This window comes from Pavona decussata, unplaced genomic scaffold, assembly GCF_977016875.1.
Source record: "Pavona decussata unplaced genomic scaffold, jaPavDecu1.1 SCAFFOLD_44, whole genome shotgun sequence".
NCBI classification, from domain to species: Eukaryota; Metazoa; Cnidaria; class Anthozoa; order Scleractinia; family Agariciidae; genus Pavona; species Pavona decussata.
The window spans coordinates 1,232,101-1,250,185 of NW_028145466.1; the positions used below are offsets into that span (position 1 = coordinate 1,232,101).

At 37.0% G+C, this 18,085-nt stretch overlaps 1 protein-coding gene across 1 annotated transcript; it reads left to right on the forward strand.

The window, feature by feature from the left end:
* Positions 1–2,076: 2,076 nt before the first annotated feature.
* LOC146482760 (polyunsaturated fatty acid 5-lipoxygenase-like) lies at positions 2,077–16,476 on the forward strand. Its single transcript, XM_085106731.1, has 12 exons — positions 2,077–2,235; positions 2,772–2,855; positions 4,180–4,534; positions 5,111–5,252; positions 5,614–5,720; positions 6,136–6,337; positions 6,844–6,950; positions 12,329–12,583; positions 13,115–13,221; positions 14,589–14,694; positions 15,175–15,393; positions 15,860–16,476. Exons 1-12 carry the CDS (start codon positions 2,174–2,176, stop codon positions 16,091–16,093), a joined length of 1,980 nt encoding a protein of 659 aa, XP_084962857.1. The 5' UTR covers positions 2,077–2,173; the 3' UTR covers positions 16,094–16,476.
* Positions 16,477–18,085: the final 1,609 nt, after the last annotated feature.

The window sequence follows — 18,085 nt, forward strand, 5'->3', positions numbered from 1 at the left end:
CAGAGTGAACACTGTTTTAACACTTTCAAGAGTTACTTGACCACAATTACGTGTTTATGTGACTTTATAGACAACATCAAAGCTCTCTGAGTTAGCTGGTTGTGATTGTGCTTTAGGTAGCATCGTTTTCCACACGATTGACTGCCGGCTTAACACAAGTGCTTCGGGTATAGGTGTGCCTATAGTCTTCCTGAATATGTTAGACAAACGACGCTATGCTACAATACTCAAGCGACGCTTACTTAAGCTTAAACGCTTTATTCCTTACAATTTCCACTTCAATGCGCTCTGTTGAAATGAAAGAATTGAGCAATGGCTTCACTCTTCATGAAACCAGCAAACGGTTAGTCACGAAATAGCTTAGCCACAGAACGCGTCAACGAAACCAGACGCCATGCGTGGTTTTACGTTATTCTCTAAAATTTCGATTTCTATACGCAACAAATTAAAGTAAACTTTCAGGATACGAAAATGACAATTTGCAAGAGAAAAACAAAAAAATCAAAAAAAATTGTATAGACTGACTGTATTTTTTTCTTCTGGTATTGTAGCTATAGCTACTCACATTCAGACATGTCACAATCATTGCCGCATTGTTGAAGCATGTTTTCGAACCATAACACTGCACGAAAAAACGCCTTTGCGCACATCAAATGTGTGGTCAAAGACTGTCAAAGGCCCCCTTTGATTACCTTTGATTCGAATCACAGGTTACAAAGGCCGCATTTGATTCACGGTGGAGTCAAACTTGTTTCGAATCAAAGATATCATATATTTGACCCACCTTTGATGCGCGTCATAGGCGGAGTCAAAGTTGTTTGATTTCAATTTGACGCGCGTCAAAGGTAGGGTCAAAGTTGTTAATACATTTGAACTCACTTTTGATTCGAGTCAAAGGTATATGCAAAGGCATCACATATTTGATGCGCATCAAATGTGTTGTCAAAAATGTTATTATATTTGACCTCATCTTTGATACTTCAGCGAAGCCCCCCAGGATGTTGCGGTTTTTGTTAATTAACACTTTTCCGATCTAGTTTTTATTTTCCGTATCTTTATCCGTGTTAATTGTGTCCTGCACCTTCATTCCATCCTGAACAATTTTCGCACCATATGTAAATTCAGTCGTATATAACGTTTCCTACATTTTCATTTTATCACTCGCCCACCTAAATCCAGCAATTGGTAAGTGTTTTTCAGTCGTCCTGTTTTTTTGGTTTCAGTTGTCATTTTGCGTTTATTCTTTTTATAGTCGTTCTTAGTTGTTTTCCTGTTACTTTTTCTGTTGGGTATTTTACTAAACCCCTTGGTTCGAGCTAATAAATTGTCGGATTGAAACCTGTGAGTTCTACGTGGCCCTCGCCACTTCACTCAGGCTGTTCAAACTCTCGAGCTCATACCACTAAATCTACGTTTCGTTGTTTAGTTCATTGATAGATAGTTTATAACTGCTGTATTTCATATATTTCGTTTAATGATATTTGCCCCTTGGTAATTTGATGTCTAAAAAGTAAAATATAAGTCCTCGAAGCGATCTATTTTAATTTTTAAGAAAAGCAAGTTTGCCCGGGAGCATGAACAGATCAGCCGATGGCCTCCCGATACGAACACTGTTTCACCAAACGTGAATGGCAAATGTTAGGAAAACAGGCAGAAAACAATTTATTCCTTTAAATCAAATCTGCTGGCAAACTAAGTCTAGAAAGGCGAGTCGCAATTGATCGGGAATTAATTTGGGAAACCAACCGTAAAATATTAGCAGGGTGTTTTTGCTCTCTCCCACTGACTATGGTCCGGATAAAACAACACGTTGTCACGTTCTTTTTGTACATTAAATCATTCTGCATAATTATGCCATTCCACAAATTTCATGAGGTGCGGAATGGCATAAATATGCGAAATACAATTTAGACAGGATGAGTTTAACACATAAATTAACTAAAGAGCGCGTCCCGTTTTCGTGTCAGTTTTATAAGGTTTTTGTTGGCTGTATCATTTATTTTCGGCGTTTGATAAATATAGGTTTAATAGTGGCGATTTGTGACTTGCTTTATTTGCACTTATGACAAGAATTGTTTTATGAAAATTATCTCAACGATAGGTTCAGAGACTGAACAAAAACAGCGGAAACCCTGAGCTCGTGCCTGAAAGTCAGCAGTTTGCAGCGTCAGTCATGGACGTGAAGATTTTGGTTGCAATGATCACCTTAATGGCAGGCTTTGTTGTGGCTTCGAGGTATGGTTTATTTTATTTCCTTTTCACTTATTAGCAACCTCTTCTCACATATTATCGTAAAACGTGGAGTAATTAAAATTGCTTTATAAGGGATCATAGTTATAGTTTCTAAAGAAACTATTGTCCTGTGCTAGCTTATTACAGAAACTATTGTGCTATGGTAACCTATAAAAGTCGAAACAATGACCATAACTTGCTAAACAATGTTTATCCATTTGTTTCATACCATTAGTATCAACTGATAAGAATGGTAGTAATGATCCATCAAATTATAGCTGTACGGAAGTGCTGAGGACTGTTGTGAGCTACCTTAATTTTTTGTCCAAAATAAACGGAAGGTCGATTCTTATCGAAGGGGGACAAACTTTGCAATTTTTCCTTTATCTGTATGGAGGCAGAATAATACGTTCCTCCGAGTCTGATATTCTCTGTATCTTCACGTTTTGTTTTAGAATTCAACTTCAAGTGTCCAGTTTGGCGACTCATTTTTTAACCTGAATATTTAACCTCTGAACAAACTCTTTCATTTATTCTAGCTCGGACAGAATGCCTATTTTGTGGCCCTCGTCAAAGCTGCTGAATGTCACCATCAACAAGAAGCTTTTAAAAGCGGCTGAACTGTAAGTATCACTATGCAAGATCTCTATCACTAAACGTTGTTCCTTGCAATGGTAATCTTATCTCTCAGCCATTCAGAACATACAAAAGATTTAACTGTTATGTTTAAGAAATCGGAAAGGACTTAGTCAATTATAGGTCAAGTATCGGCTTCTACATAGTTTCCCTTATCAATGGCTAGGACATTATGTCCCGGAATAGATCAGTCGTGTGATCGCTCGTTTAAAATAAGCAACCCAATTGTTTCTGGACAAACGTCTATTTTCAGCTTGTTTTCTTTAAGGGACTGAGATTTAACCTTCTCTATTTCTCCAAAGAAAAGTATATTGTTCTTCTTTTGGTGCATCGGACATGCCATGGGTCTTTTGTTTTAACTGGTTAAGAGCCAACGCCAAAGGGAAAGTGCCAAGGGGATTTGGTGTCATTAAAAAAAAAAAAAAAACACAAAGTGTTAATTTTTCTGTTAAAAGAAACCAGAAAACAATGGCCCTATTTTTTTTTATATAAATTTTACCCCAGTTTACAAAAACTGTCAACGGGGATCTCTGCCCAAAGATGGATTGGAGTGAATGGATTGCAACTAACATTTTAAGTTCTTACACGTTCCTTTTCAAAGTGCACTTGAACAGACCATGAAGAATTCACTTGATTTCTTTCTCTCGATGTTTTAGAATTATTCAATAGGCTAATTGAATGTGTTTTTGACCCAGTGTAGCTGAACAAGGTTAATTCCTCGTTAGAGCTCCTTTTTCCAAGGGGTCTGCATATCATAAAAACAATTTACGTAGTTTAAAGTTTTTTTTTACCAATTTTATCTGCCTTACATGACACAATATTTACAATACTAAACACTACTTACGATAATTACAATACTTACAATACTAACAGTACTTACTATACATACTTACAGTTAACAATACTTACTTTACTACCAATACTAACGGTACTTACAATGTCTACACTACTTATAAAACTAACGGTATTAATTTACAATTGTAATTACGTATCATGGTCATATATTCGTTACAAAGTAGTCGAAAAAGCACAAACACTACAAACAGTACAAAAAGAGGTCGGCAGGTGCAACATTTATATCCATGCTCGGTAGCTGTATTGATTTCTTGAGGGGTGCTCTTCAATCTAGACCATTTCTTTTGAAAGGCGTTTAAAGTAGTGCTATCTTTTGCAATTTGCCTTTCAATTTCCATCGAGCTCAGGACTTTTTTTTTGTATATATTTGCAACTTGGGTAGGGTATTACTAAGCCTACAAGTGTGTATGTAATACCTCAGTAGTGATAAGCAATGCATGGTGTCTTTGTTTAAAGGTTTGTCTCAACCCGCGAATGTGAAGTGTCCCTTCCTCAGAAATCTACTGTGCTGTGCAAAGCCAAGAGAGTAACGGAACTCAGCCAAAAGAAAAAGAAATGGAATGTAAAAACTACTCCCTATGGGTTCGCCCTGCTGGATGTGTCGAGCATCTGGAAGTTCATAGCGAATCGCATCGTAGATCCCTTCACGAGATTTTACTTCGAGGGGTACCTACAAACAGTACTTGTAAGCGATTTAACCCATTCCGTCTACAACCGATTAGTTAATAGTGTCACTGAAAAGGAAATCAAGCGCAACTATAACTACCGGATTATGTCAAAGTATTTCGAGATGGCTGCAAAGTTAGGAGGGGTAAGCATGTTTTTGTACTCTTATCAGATTGATATTAAAAAATTGCATTTTTCTTGAAAAAACACTGATGTGTGAAATAATAAAAAAGAAGACATAATTTAAAGTTGTATAATGAAGATATTATTCAGATACCTTGAGGAATGTTTTCTTGGCGAAGTACAAGACCTTCATTTAGCTCATAGGTACTTCGATAGAATGAAAAGCACGTACATTCTAAGAACACAGTAGTTCGATTTTTTTCTGGTATAAATTCTCAAGCCAGTTTGTCTTTTTTATGTTACATATTATGTCAATGAACCTAAAACATATGAAAATAGAAATCAAATGGATCGACCCCGGGAAAAACAAAACAAACACTACATTATACACAGAATGGAGATTGTTTTGTTTCCTTGATCATGATTTTGACAAGAAAATATAATAATAAATGTCCTCGCAGTTACACCTCATGCTTATCGCTATTATCTGAATATCTTTTCACGAATCTTACTTTGGAGTATGTAGCTATAGGCATTTAGAAAACTGGCTTTAATCTTTAGACGATGCCAACCGACCTTGTTGTTCAATTACTTGTAGGAATATGCCACTCGACCATCCCAATACGAGCCCTTCATTGACGACAAACAAGACTGGATCAGTGACAAGTTCTTCACTCAACAACGCCTGGCAGGAGTCAACCCTATGTCCCTGAAACGAGTCACTTTCCATAACACGAATGGTAGGTGATCCTTCAATTACATACAGTAACGCGTGTAGTTTCACCTGGCACTTAAAAAACAAAAAAAACAAAACGCCAATTTCAACCTTCGTGGTGGCGGGTTAACGTGACTGGTGGTCGCTCACGAGCGTTCAGCGCATTGGGGATCTAAATTTTGAGTCACTGGCTTCCACAGGCTTAATCCACTCAATCCGCTGTAAATACACTTGCCGTATATAAACCACAAAAGCAATTGATAGTTAAAGTTGTAGCCAAAGAATTTTAGGAACAGCTGTTTAAGCAATGATAGTCAGAGTGCAGTAACGAAAAGTAATGTATTGATCTAAGGCGAGCTTTTTTTTTGTTTTCATCTTTCATCCAGGACCAATAGGATTGGATTGGGACAAACTAAAGGAAACACTGAATCCTGAATTTAACTGGGAAGCTGCTGTAAAAGAGGCCTTGAAAACTGACGACACATTGGAAGAGGTACGTTGCTTTTCTTCTTTCAACGGTTTAAACCAAGGAGGTATGTCATAAGTACGTAAATAATGCATGATCGTACGGATAAGTGTAGAGATATTCGGAAAAAGAATGACCTAGCTCCCACGAGTCCCCTGTCCCTCACTAGCAGAACATCCGAACTTGTAATCAGAAGGTTTTAGGTTCGACTGCTGTTGGGAGAACTCTGATTTCCCTTTTCCGAGTATGCCTGTGTCACTGAATGAAAAATACATCTATCACTATTCACCCGATTCACATTTGTGAATCACATTTGATTCACAAATGCAATATTAGGTAACAATTGAGGAAATACTTTTCTCGTTAAAGAAATAATTTGTTAGAAGAAAGCGCCGTGGTGTTATTGGAGAAGTCGCCAATCGTTTGTTTGGTTGATTTTCAGGCAATAAACCAGGGCCGCGTTTATGCTCTTCGTTATGAGTTGTGTGACGACCTTCCCACAGAAGAGGACATTACAGATAACGATCCTCGACGAAAAATGTGGGACACTCTCTCTCCCATCGCTCTGTTTGTATCTGCGGAAGATTTCCTGACAAAACGCAACGATCTGGTTCCTGTGGCCATTCAAATGGACTACACCCCAGGTTCAGTATCTTTGAGAATTCATTCCAGTACACATTTAGTTATCTTGTAAAAAACATTGTTTGCGGTAGCAAATCATTCATTAGCTGTGTTGCTGATGAAGGTATAAGCTGAGATCACCTTTAACTGTTGGCCTACCCACCTACTGTTTCTCAATTTTTCCAGAGAGGTAAAAAAGTTGAAACGCCAGCAGAACGGCGTAACAGAAAGAAACGAAACGAAACGAAGCAAAGGAGGGCAGGACAAAACTTAAAGTGGGCAAAGCAGAGTTGCCCAAAATCTTCTTTGGTTCATCATGTACGATTTTCTTAGTACAATTAAGCAGGTTCACAATGCCGTTATCTCTGTAAAATATGAAAAAATAAACAGATCACTATACATTTCTTCAACTCTTTCTAATTTGGAACTGGTAATTTTGTCATTTTTTTATGTTCCTTAATGGAAATACTTTTAGTTCTAAAGAGTCATCCAAGTTTGTAACCTAAAATTCTTATTTATTTCTCTTTAGATTCCCCTGTGTACACTCCAGATGATGGCGACTACTGGATGTTGGCCAAACTGAATGTTCAAGTCTCAGACCTCGGATATGCACAAATTGTGGAGCACCTCGCTAAGGTAATTTAGGTTGTAAATTCTCCTTCCTGTGATGCGCTACCAAGGCATTGAGGCAACCTTCAGTTACACTTCTCAGTTTTCTTCTTCAACAAATTCTACTGCTTGTCACAACAACTGCTATTCTACAGATGAATCCCAACTAAATCCCAGTTAAATCTCAACTAACCACAAGCTCCATTGTTTGGAGGGATATATCTAAATTGTAAACATATTTTGCATTGTGAACCGCGGGAACTGTGGTGTTCTGGACGAGAATAATAGTAACGCGAAACCTAAATATGTCCACACGACCGGACACCAAATAGCAAGCTGGCATCCCTGAATTAAAACTCGGAAAGTGATATAATTCAAATTAAGACCGTTTAAATTAAGAATTGGAGTTCTAATGGGGTCCGAATTAGGGTAACCAAGAACTACAAAGTCGAGCAAGACATGTATTTCACGTCAACAAAAAGACCAAACTAGTTAAATGTAAGTTTTAGATTCAAATGCAGTTCAATGTTTGCTAGCAAGGTGCAATTTACCTTTTAAGTGTCATTGTCTGAGAAAGTGTTCCAGGGGCCAAAACTTGTGGTCAACCGATTTGGCTGAAACTTGGCACAGAAGTTGGTTGCCATGAGATATTTGAAAAGCCAATTTGGCTCACTTCTCTGACTTTAAGTTTTAGAGTTTCAGGGGGGGTCTCATTTTTTGCCCTTTGAGCACAAAAAATCCAGCCTTTCAGGGGTCATTTTGAAAGTGCCATAAAACCCAACTGGTAAATTGTGCTGCCAAATGAATTTGACCATGAATATTACTATAATAGAGCTTTCATTTCATGCATGTAACTTTGCCCTCAAGGTATTGGACAGAGAGGAGCCTGGGGCTAGAGTTAAGCCAAAATTGATGTCAAAATTACAACTCAAAATTGCCATTTTTCAAAAAATCAATGTATCTACCTGCCTTCTTGCATAACATCCGTACCTAAACCGTTATTTACTTTAGTGACCCAACTATCAAAATCAGTTGAGAAAAATTTGGCTTATCACGGTTTGTTGAATTTTTTTCACAAACACTCCATGCCTCTATAAGGTCATGCAAAATGGAATTTTGAGCATAAGTCATGCCATAAAGAAACCAAATTGTTGACATGTAGCCCTTATTCTGTATTTGGTCAGTGAAAATGAATTGCTAAAGCAAAATCAGTTTAATTGTTTAGAAATACTCTGATTCTTACCTTACAATTGCTCGTAAAGGCCTTTGATTAGCAAAACAAATACCCTGATTTAGCAAAACAAGGTTTAGTTTGTACTTGAAAACCTAGTACCCATCAAACAGCACAAATGATGAAGGCCTAACCTCAATATAACGATCTTTCTAAACGATGCTTGAATTTTTCATTGATTAATATTCAGTACCAAGTCATAATTCTTGTCCGTTGCTCCAAGCATGGAAAGTCTCTATATTTTGTCAGGCCTGATTTTTATTATGATTACAAGATAAAGTTAGCTTAACGAAAACGTTCGTTAGCATATAATCTATGTCTGTTAACAGCCTGAACAGTTCTTGTAAATACCCACCAGTAAAGGAGCATGGCCATGCATACATAGATATATAAACTTACGTAGAGATATACGAGCTGCAGTTTAAAGCAGTGCCGATGTCACCCGTTACTACAGAGTCCTCTAGAGCGGAGTAAATGAAACCATCCGTCAAGAAGGAATGCACAGTTAGGAGAGCTCGATAGTAAAACAAAAAACTTGTGTTGCTAAATACAATAACCAAACGAGGCCAGGGCATTGAGATGATGCAAAATCAACTGGCCCGCCATTTTGGACATAGGAGAGAGTGGGGACTGGACCGAGGTTAGGTTCTTCTTCCGTTTCGCGGCTATGTTTTATCAGGTGTAAGAAATTCAAGGGTAATTTCACGATGGCACTTTGTTCCTTTGAAGGGGTAAGTGATCAGTGCGGTGCCACCGCATGGGCTCCGCACGAAACAGGAATGGTTCCTTTATTATCCTGCGAGAATGATATGACTGAATGGTTGAAGGAAAAGTACAAGGGGTCAGGTGCATCTGGGGCAAGAGGAAGACCTGGTCATACCAAAGCAGCAGGTGATTCAAAATATCTGTTAGGCATTATACACGCGCACAAATGGCTTTTATCGCGATCCAGTGGACTCTTTTCTGTTGAAGAGAGACCACGATATTTTACGATATTGTCGTCTCAAATTGTTTGTTTTTGACTGATTGCAGATTTCCCGAGGTAATTTACTTGATTCTTGCGATGAGAGACAAACATTCAACAAATTGTTCACAGGAAGGGCAAAGGGGTTGACTAAAACCCTAACTTTGAAAGGTAAGAGCGCAGTTATTTTATCGCAACAATCTCTATGACCGAAAACAACGATAAGAATAACTTGAAGTTGAAGGCTGTTTTTCGTCTGCTCGCTCTGTTTGTTTACATTCAGCATTACCTGTTCAGACGCTTATCACGCAATCCTACATTTGCCAGTTTCGTCTAAGAAGAGAGAACTTGAAAAATCTTTGCAAACATGCTGCATCGAAGCAAATCTTTCAAGCAAATCTCATAACAAATCGGTAGATTTTGAGACAATATAAGGACTTCTTAACGATGCGAATTAAGCAGAGAGTCCATATACGGGAAAACATTCTGTACGTATGTCATGGTGTCATTATCAAGTCGTAATACCGTCTCAAAATCGAATGTAGTTTCTTTTTATCGTGATTCATCTATTTTTGTAGAAAAAAATGTTTAATCGATTAGTTGAGCTCAGAATACAACGATAAATCTGAGATAGGTTATAAACTGGGTGTAAGATTCCTAAAATTATACCGCCTCTATTTACATACTATAAAAACTAATTATAAGTAATTAAAAAATGTATCCGAATAATTTTTGTTACCAAGAAAGTTAACCGTGAAACAAGACATTTTCTCGCTCAAAATGTCAATTTCATCAAAAAGCTTCGATGCAGCATGTTTGCAACGATTTTTCAAGTTTTCTCTTCTTAGACGAAACTGGCAAATATAGGAAACCGGTAGGGTTTCACGCTCGAATTGTGATTGCATGATAAGCGTCTGAACAGGTAATGCTGAATGTAAACAAAGAGAGCGAGCAGACGAAAAACAGCCTTCAACTTCAAGTTATTCTTATCGTTGTTTTCGGTCATAGAGATTGTTGCGATAAAATAACTGCGCTCTTACCTTTCATAGTTAGGGTTTTCAGTCAACCAGTTTGCCCTTCTTGTGAACAATTTGTTGAATGTTTGTTTCTCATCGCAAGAATCAAGTAAATTACCTCGGGAAATCTTCAATCAGTCAAAAACAAACAATTTGAGACGACAATATCGTAAAATATCGTGGTCTCTCTTCAACAGAAAAGAGTCCACTTGATCGCGATAAAAGCCATTTGTGCGCGTGTATGATGCCTAACAGATATTTTGAATCACCTGCTGCTTTGTTATGACCAGGTCCTCCTCTTGCCCCAGATGAACCTGTCCCCTTGTACTTTTCCTTCAACCATTCAGTCATATCATTCTCGCAGGATAATAAAGGAACCATTCCTGTTTCGTGCGGAGCCCATGCGGTGGCACCGCACTTATCCCTTACCCCTCCAAAGGAACAAAGTGCCATCGTGAAATTACCCTTGAATTTCTTACACCGGATAAAACATTGATAAAACATAGCCGCGAACCTAACCTCGGTCCAGTCCCTACTCTCTCCTATGTCCAAAATGGCGGGCCAGTTGATTTTGCATCATCTCAATGCCCTGGCCTCGTTTGTTATTGTATTTAGCAACACAGGTTTTTTGTTTTACTATCGAGCTCTCCTAACTGTGCATTCCTTCTTGACGGATGGTTTCATTTACTCCGCTCTAGAGGACTCTGAAGTAACGGGTCTCATCGGCACTGCTATAAACTGCAGCTCGTATATCTCTACGTAAGTTTATATATCTATGTATGCATGGCCATGCTCCTTTACTGGTGGGTATTTACAAGAACTGTTCAGGCTGTTAACAGACATAGATTATATGCTAACGAACGTTTTCGTTAAGCTAACTTTATCTTGTAATCATAATAAAAATCAGGCCTGACAAAATATAGAGACTTTCCATGCTTGGAGCAACGGACAAGAATTAAGACTTGGAACTGAATATTAATCAATGAAAAATTCAAGCATCGTTTAGAAAGATCGTTATATTGAGGTTAGGCCTTCATCATTTGTGCTGTTTGATGGGTACTAGGTTTTCAAGTACAAACTAAACCTTGTTTTGCTAAATCAGGGTATTTGTTTTGCTAATCAAAGGCCTTTAAGAGCAATTTTAAGGTAAGAATCAGAGTATTTCTAAACAATTAAACTGATTTTGCTTTAGCAATTCATTTTCACTGACCAAATACAGAATAAGGGCTTCATGTCAACAATTTGGTTTCTTTATGGCATGACTTATGCTCAAAATTCCATTTTGCATGACCTTATAGAGGCATGGAGTGTTTGTGAAAAAAATTCAACAAACCGTGATAAGCCAAATTTTTCTCAACTGATTTTGATAGTTGGGTCACTAAAGTAAATAACGGTTTAGGTACGGATGTTATGCAAGAAGGCAGGTAGATACATTGATTTTTTGAAAAATGGCAATTTTGAGTTGTAATTTTGACATCAATTTTGGCTTAACTCTAGCCCCAGGCTCCTCTCTGTCCAATACCTTGAGGGCAAAGTTACATGCATGAAATGAAAGCTCTATTATAGTAATATTCATGGTCAAATTCATTTGGCAGCACAATTTACCAGTTGGGTTTTATGGCACTTTCAAAATGACCCCTGAAAGGCTGGATTTTTTGTGCTCAAAGGGCAAAAAATGAGACCCCCCCTGAAACTCTAAAACTTAAAGTCAGAGAAGTGAGCCAAATTGGCTTTTCAAATATCTCATGGCAACCAACTTCTGTGCCAAGTTTCAGCCAAATCGGTTGACCACAAGTTTTGGCCCCTGGAACACTTTCTCAGACAATGACACTTAAGTTATAAGTCAGTTCAAAAGGTTACAGCGGTTACCGATAACACGTGATTTACTCCCTTTAACAGGGTCGGCTAAAGTTGTGTTTTGGTAGACCTCAATCAAAGAATTCTGCCTGGCTAAGAGAAAGTAGAACTTTGTTTGAATTGATCTCCGAGCCAGCTCAGGCTAGAAGAAAAGGTGTTTTTGGAGTAAAAATTTTAAATTTTGCTGCACGCGATAATTTGAAAACTTGCACACCTGTTGGTTTTCAATTTAATAATGCAATGTATTAATGTCTAACATAAGGCTCGTATATACGGTTCAATCCTCGATCTCCAAGAAATAAAGTATATTGTTAACTTTCCCGCCATCCTTTTCAAGGTTCACTTCCTGATGGAACCATTCTGTGTTTTATTCCGACGCACACTGTCCGCCCAGCATCCACTGCATCAAATATTCAAGTATCATTGCAGAGACGTTACCGTCCCAAACACGATTGGAACTCCAGCGCTTATTAGCGAAGGAGCATATATGGATCAGCTGTTTGCATTTGGAAATGTAGGCACCGAGCAACTCCTTACAGCTGCCTATCCATTATCCACATGGGACGTGACAGATTTTAGAGGCGAATTAAAGGTGCGCTGTTGTGTCGGATTTCCATACACTTCAGTACTATTTTTGTGACTTGGTGACCAAAGTAAAGGCAAATGACTGTTGGTAAAAAGTGGTGCCATTTTTACTAGTGTTCAGACTCAAAGACCGTTATATATACGTCTCGATGCTGATTAAACGACATCTCATTTTCCTATTTATCGAGCTTGCAAGGCTTCACGTTGTTTTGGCTTCATTGAACAGAATAATTTGAAAGTCATAAACGCTCTGAAAACAAACGTAATGGCAACAAAACATCTGTACTCAAACGTTTTGAAATATTTTGTTGATTTTCAAAATAGACCCCAGTTCATACTAGTGTCCATACCCCTCTTACATAAAAGGATCTTCGTTGCTCCATAATTTATGAAGCCGGCTAACGGTAGCTTCCAGAAAAGAACACACATGCAGTTGCGCCATTTTGCTTCCAACTACAGATTCACAAGGTGGAAGGACTTTGCACTTCTTGTTGTTGTTTAGTCACTAGTGCTAACTTTGATGTTTTTGATTCAACAGAAACGCGGAGTTGATGACAAGGATCTTCTCCCATACTTTCCTTACCGAGATGATGGCGAGCAAATCTTGGAAGTGATTGAACATATGGTGAAGGATTATGTTGACTTGTAAGTATGAATTAGTGGAAATCAAATGAATCCACCTTTTCCACTGGAAATTTGAATCATTTCTTGCTTTAGTTTACTTTTGTTATCATATCCTATCATACCATATCATGTCACATCATATCACATCATATCGTATCGTATCATATCGTATCGTATCGTATCATATCGTATCATATCATATCGTATCATATCATATCATATCATATCATATCATATCATATCATATCATATCATATCATATCATATCATATCATATCATATCATATCATATCATATCATATCATATCATATCATATCATATCATATCATATCATATCATATCATATCATATCATATCATATCATATCATATCATATCATATCATATCATATCATATCATATCATATCATATCATATCATATCATATCATATCATATCATATCATATCATATCATATCATATCATATCATATCATATCATATCATATCATATCATATCATATCATATCATATCATATCATATCATATCATATCATATCATATCATATCATATCATATCATATCATATCATATCATATCATATCATATCATATCATATCATATCATATCATATCATATCATATCATATCATATCATATCATATCATATCATATCATATCATATCATATCATATCATATCATATCATATCATATCATATCATATCATATCATATCATATCATATCATATCATATCATATCATATCATATCATATCATATCATATCATATCATATCATATCATATCATATCATATCATATCATATCATATCATATCATATCATATCATATCATATCATATCATATCATATCATATCATATCATATCATATCATATCATATCATATCATATCATATCATATCATATCATATCATATCATATCATATCATATCATATCATATCATATCATATCATATCATATCATATCATATCATATCATATCATATCATATCATATCATATCATATCATATCATATCATATCATATCATATCATATCATATCATATCATATCATATCATATCATATCATATCATATCATATCATATCATATCATATCATATCATATCATATCATATCATATCATATCATATCATATCATATCATATCATATCATATCATATCATATCATATCATATCATATCATATCATATCATATCATATCATATCATATCATATCATATCATATCATATCATATCATATCATATCATATCATATCATATCATATCATATCATATCATATCATATCATATCATATCATATCATATCATATCATATCATATCATATCATATCATATCATATCATATCATATCATATCATATCATATATTCTATTGTATACTTGTTATTGTAGGTATTATTACGACAATGAAGACGTAAAGAATGACCAGGAATTTCAGAACTACCTCAATGAGTTGTCTGTTGATGGATCATTGTTGTTCCACGGTCGCATCGGGCAGGTAAGTAAAGAGTCACACGATCTCTTATTGCACCAGCGCTTTTGTTATTTTCTGTTTGTTCCAAAACTATTTCTTTGTTAGCCGAAATATAAAATCAAATTTAGTTAGGGGATGACCCACGCACATTGCCATTTAACCGACTGCACTGCTGTCTTGATATCGCCGAACCATCTACATTTGTGTTGACTGGCTGAGTTTGCTTAACTGCCGTTTTTTTTGTATGTTGTTATGGAAAATTTTGGCTAATTTCTAGAATGGTTTCACTGAACTTGTGAAACAAAAATGTGACAGTCAGTGGCTATTTGACTACAAAAAACAAAAATTGGACGAAAACAAAATACTTGGGAAGTAGTAAGATGTATTAGCCCATAGTCTTCTTCACTGGGCAAATTAAATATGTGCCTAAGTTTCTGTGAAGAAATATATTGTTGTTGTTATTGTTGGACGGCCGAATAACTTAAACACTCTTAACTTTACCAGATTCAAGGATTACCACCAAAAATTCATACAAAAGACGAACTCTGTGATATTGTGACCCGCATCATCTCACAAGTGAGCATTCAACACGCCGCAGTCAACTACCCCTTATCAGACTATGCCGAGTACGCGCCCAACCTGCCAACCAAGCTGTACAATGACACCAGATTGGAAGATGGGGAATTCTCTGTGTTACGTCTCCCAAACAGGAACACTTCTTCTGTAAGTATGAAGTCACTGTTTATCTGAGGGATGGATATGATCAGGAAGAAGCATTTGATACCAGCTGGTTCCATAAGAACGATAAGTTATTATTTGGCTAACTGCTCGTATTCCGTTTGAAACTTGTTCTTCCAGTGTCAACTTCTGATTCATATGATGTCGTTTTAGTTCTGTTTATTTGTTGTTGAAGTCCTACTGTGTGGACATTCCGATGAAGTTACCGCGTGGCACCTTGTCTTAGGGCTGGTCAACCTCTCTCCCAGGCTCTCTCCTTTTTTCGCCCCAATAGCAACAAGGGAGGAGGAGAGAGTTTGGGGACGAGGTTGGACGATGTTTTCTCAACTGCAAAATTGTTATTTTTCTCAATCAAATGTTTATATCTTTATTCTTATCAATTTGGCCTCCTCTACTGGCAGTTAATATAAATATAAATATACTGAATGGTTTGGCATTTTAATTTTTACAGATCGAGGCGAGTTTCAGCAACAGCCTGGCGTTATACCGTTTTGACACCTTGCTTGACTACGGAAACGAACTCCACGACTTCAAGGCGGTCTGGCTCATCAACGGTTACTATAGTTACCTCATGAATGTTGTACAGCCTCTCATGCAAGAAAAAAATAAAAACCGGAAAGAGATGGGTGACCTGACCTATCCATATCTTATTCCACGATGGCTGCCCAATGGGATTCAGACCTAACTCATCATTTGCCATTCACGTAAGAACAGCGCATGCTCTTCGAGCCGTGATCAAGTTTTTCGATTAAAATGTAGCGTAAGGGAGCACCACACAAGTGTAAGTTGTTTTCTACTGATGGCAGTAAGAGCGATCATAACTAGGAGCATTTCCATAACAGTAGTGATCACTTAGTTGGGACAAAACGGTTGCTATAGTTAACTAATCCATGTTGCTTAACCTGGTGTGCTAAAAGAATCGATTCGTAGCCAAATTTTTTTAGGAGTATTGTTACACCGCTAGAAGTAAGGATGATGCGTGCAAGACTCACTCAGTTGAGGATTTACCAGCTTAACTGTTTACATGTTGTACGTAAAGGTAACAATAGATTAAAGACTGTTTGCGTGCCAGAATTTGTCTCAGCATTACTTCTTGTTCCAGTAAAATAACAGACATTATTATAAGGCAGGACCTTACCTGTCATTACTCTTTGTTTGCACTTGGCATGGGCTATAAACTATTTCCGAATCGCAGGCTAGGCTGGACTGTTCATGGCAAGAAGGGGCATTGTTTTCCAGGCGGAATGTGAACAGAATTGGTTTCACTGAATAGAGTTTCAACGGAAAGTTCAAAAGCAAAAATGTTTTATGCAGGTTTTATGCAGCAAGGCAGCAACTTTTATAACGGTTTTGACAAAAAGAATGCATGAAATTTAGACTAAATTTTGTACCATACAACCCTGGCTATAGATAAAACTTTCTCAGGAGTCCATCTTCGTGAAAGAATGCCGGCCCTACAAAACAAACAAAAAACGCGCAAAAACATTTTGCCTTTTTTTTACCGAATATTGCCCTTCCGTGCTTTACCTAAAAACCATTCATATGAGTAAATGACACTTGATAGAAAATCATGATCAGCCTCTGCTTAGAGAGATCTACAAAGACCCTTCCCTACTTTCGTACAGAAAAGGTAGATCTTTGAAAGACGTACTCGTTTTCGCTTGATTTCAGTTCGAAGGCTTTAAACGCCTCAGAAGTTTAGAGTAACTTTTAAAAGAAAATCGAAGGTTTTCCTCGGCCATATATCAGCTCAAAATTTTGGTTACAGGGGAAAACTATGCTAAAAATAATTCCTTTCGTTTTTGGAGGGGTAAAAAATGAGAAGTCATATTACTGAGCCAGCATTTTTGTGAAGTTATGAACAGCTCGTAAAATCAGCAAATAAGACTCCATTTCCTAAACCTTTCTGAGAAATTTTCAAGAAAACTATTCGAACAGATCATACTGTATTAGATTACGAAAATATGCCTTTAAAAGGCCACCAAACCATCTGGGAATGTAAGAGTCAACATCTTAAGTTTTTTGCTTTAATGTTCTGGTTGGGTACTCCTGACTGGGTGAACAATAAATGATTCAAATTTTCGCCTCCTGTCCCTGAGTGCAGTTCACATTACTGATGGCCAAAGTGGATGAATAATAATGTTACAGACGTTTGCTTGCCACCGCTTCCATGAAAGCAAAAAACTAAAGTTACCTTTACTCCAATCCAGATGCTAACCTTAGGTTTACTCTTAATCTTAGGCTAATCTGATGCACGCTGGGCCTTGTCTCGTCCAGTTGTTTCAAATTGTCTCGTGAATGATCAGTGCCTTAATTATAGGATTTGGCCAAGGTTTAGACACTGATAAATTTTGACGACAGTATTAATGGTCATTACTGCCTGGATACTCTTTTTTTTCTCACAACCTTCTCTCACAAATGCTGGGGGTGTTGGTTTTTACATCAACAATCACTTGAATCTTACTGCCCTATCACAACTTTCAACCACCACTGCCGATTATGAACCTGTCTGGATTAAAATTCATAATAGCTATAGCTCAAATATATTTTGTGGCATTATATACAGGCATTCTAATGGCAATTGACACAGCTTTTTGGAGTATTTGAGCTCTACTGCAGAGAAGATAGATCGAGGAAATAAGTATTGTGCAATATTAGGGGATTTTAACCTCTATCT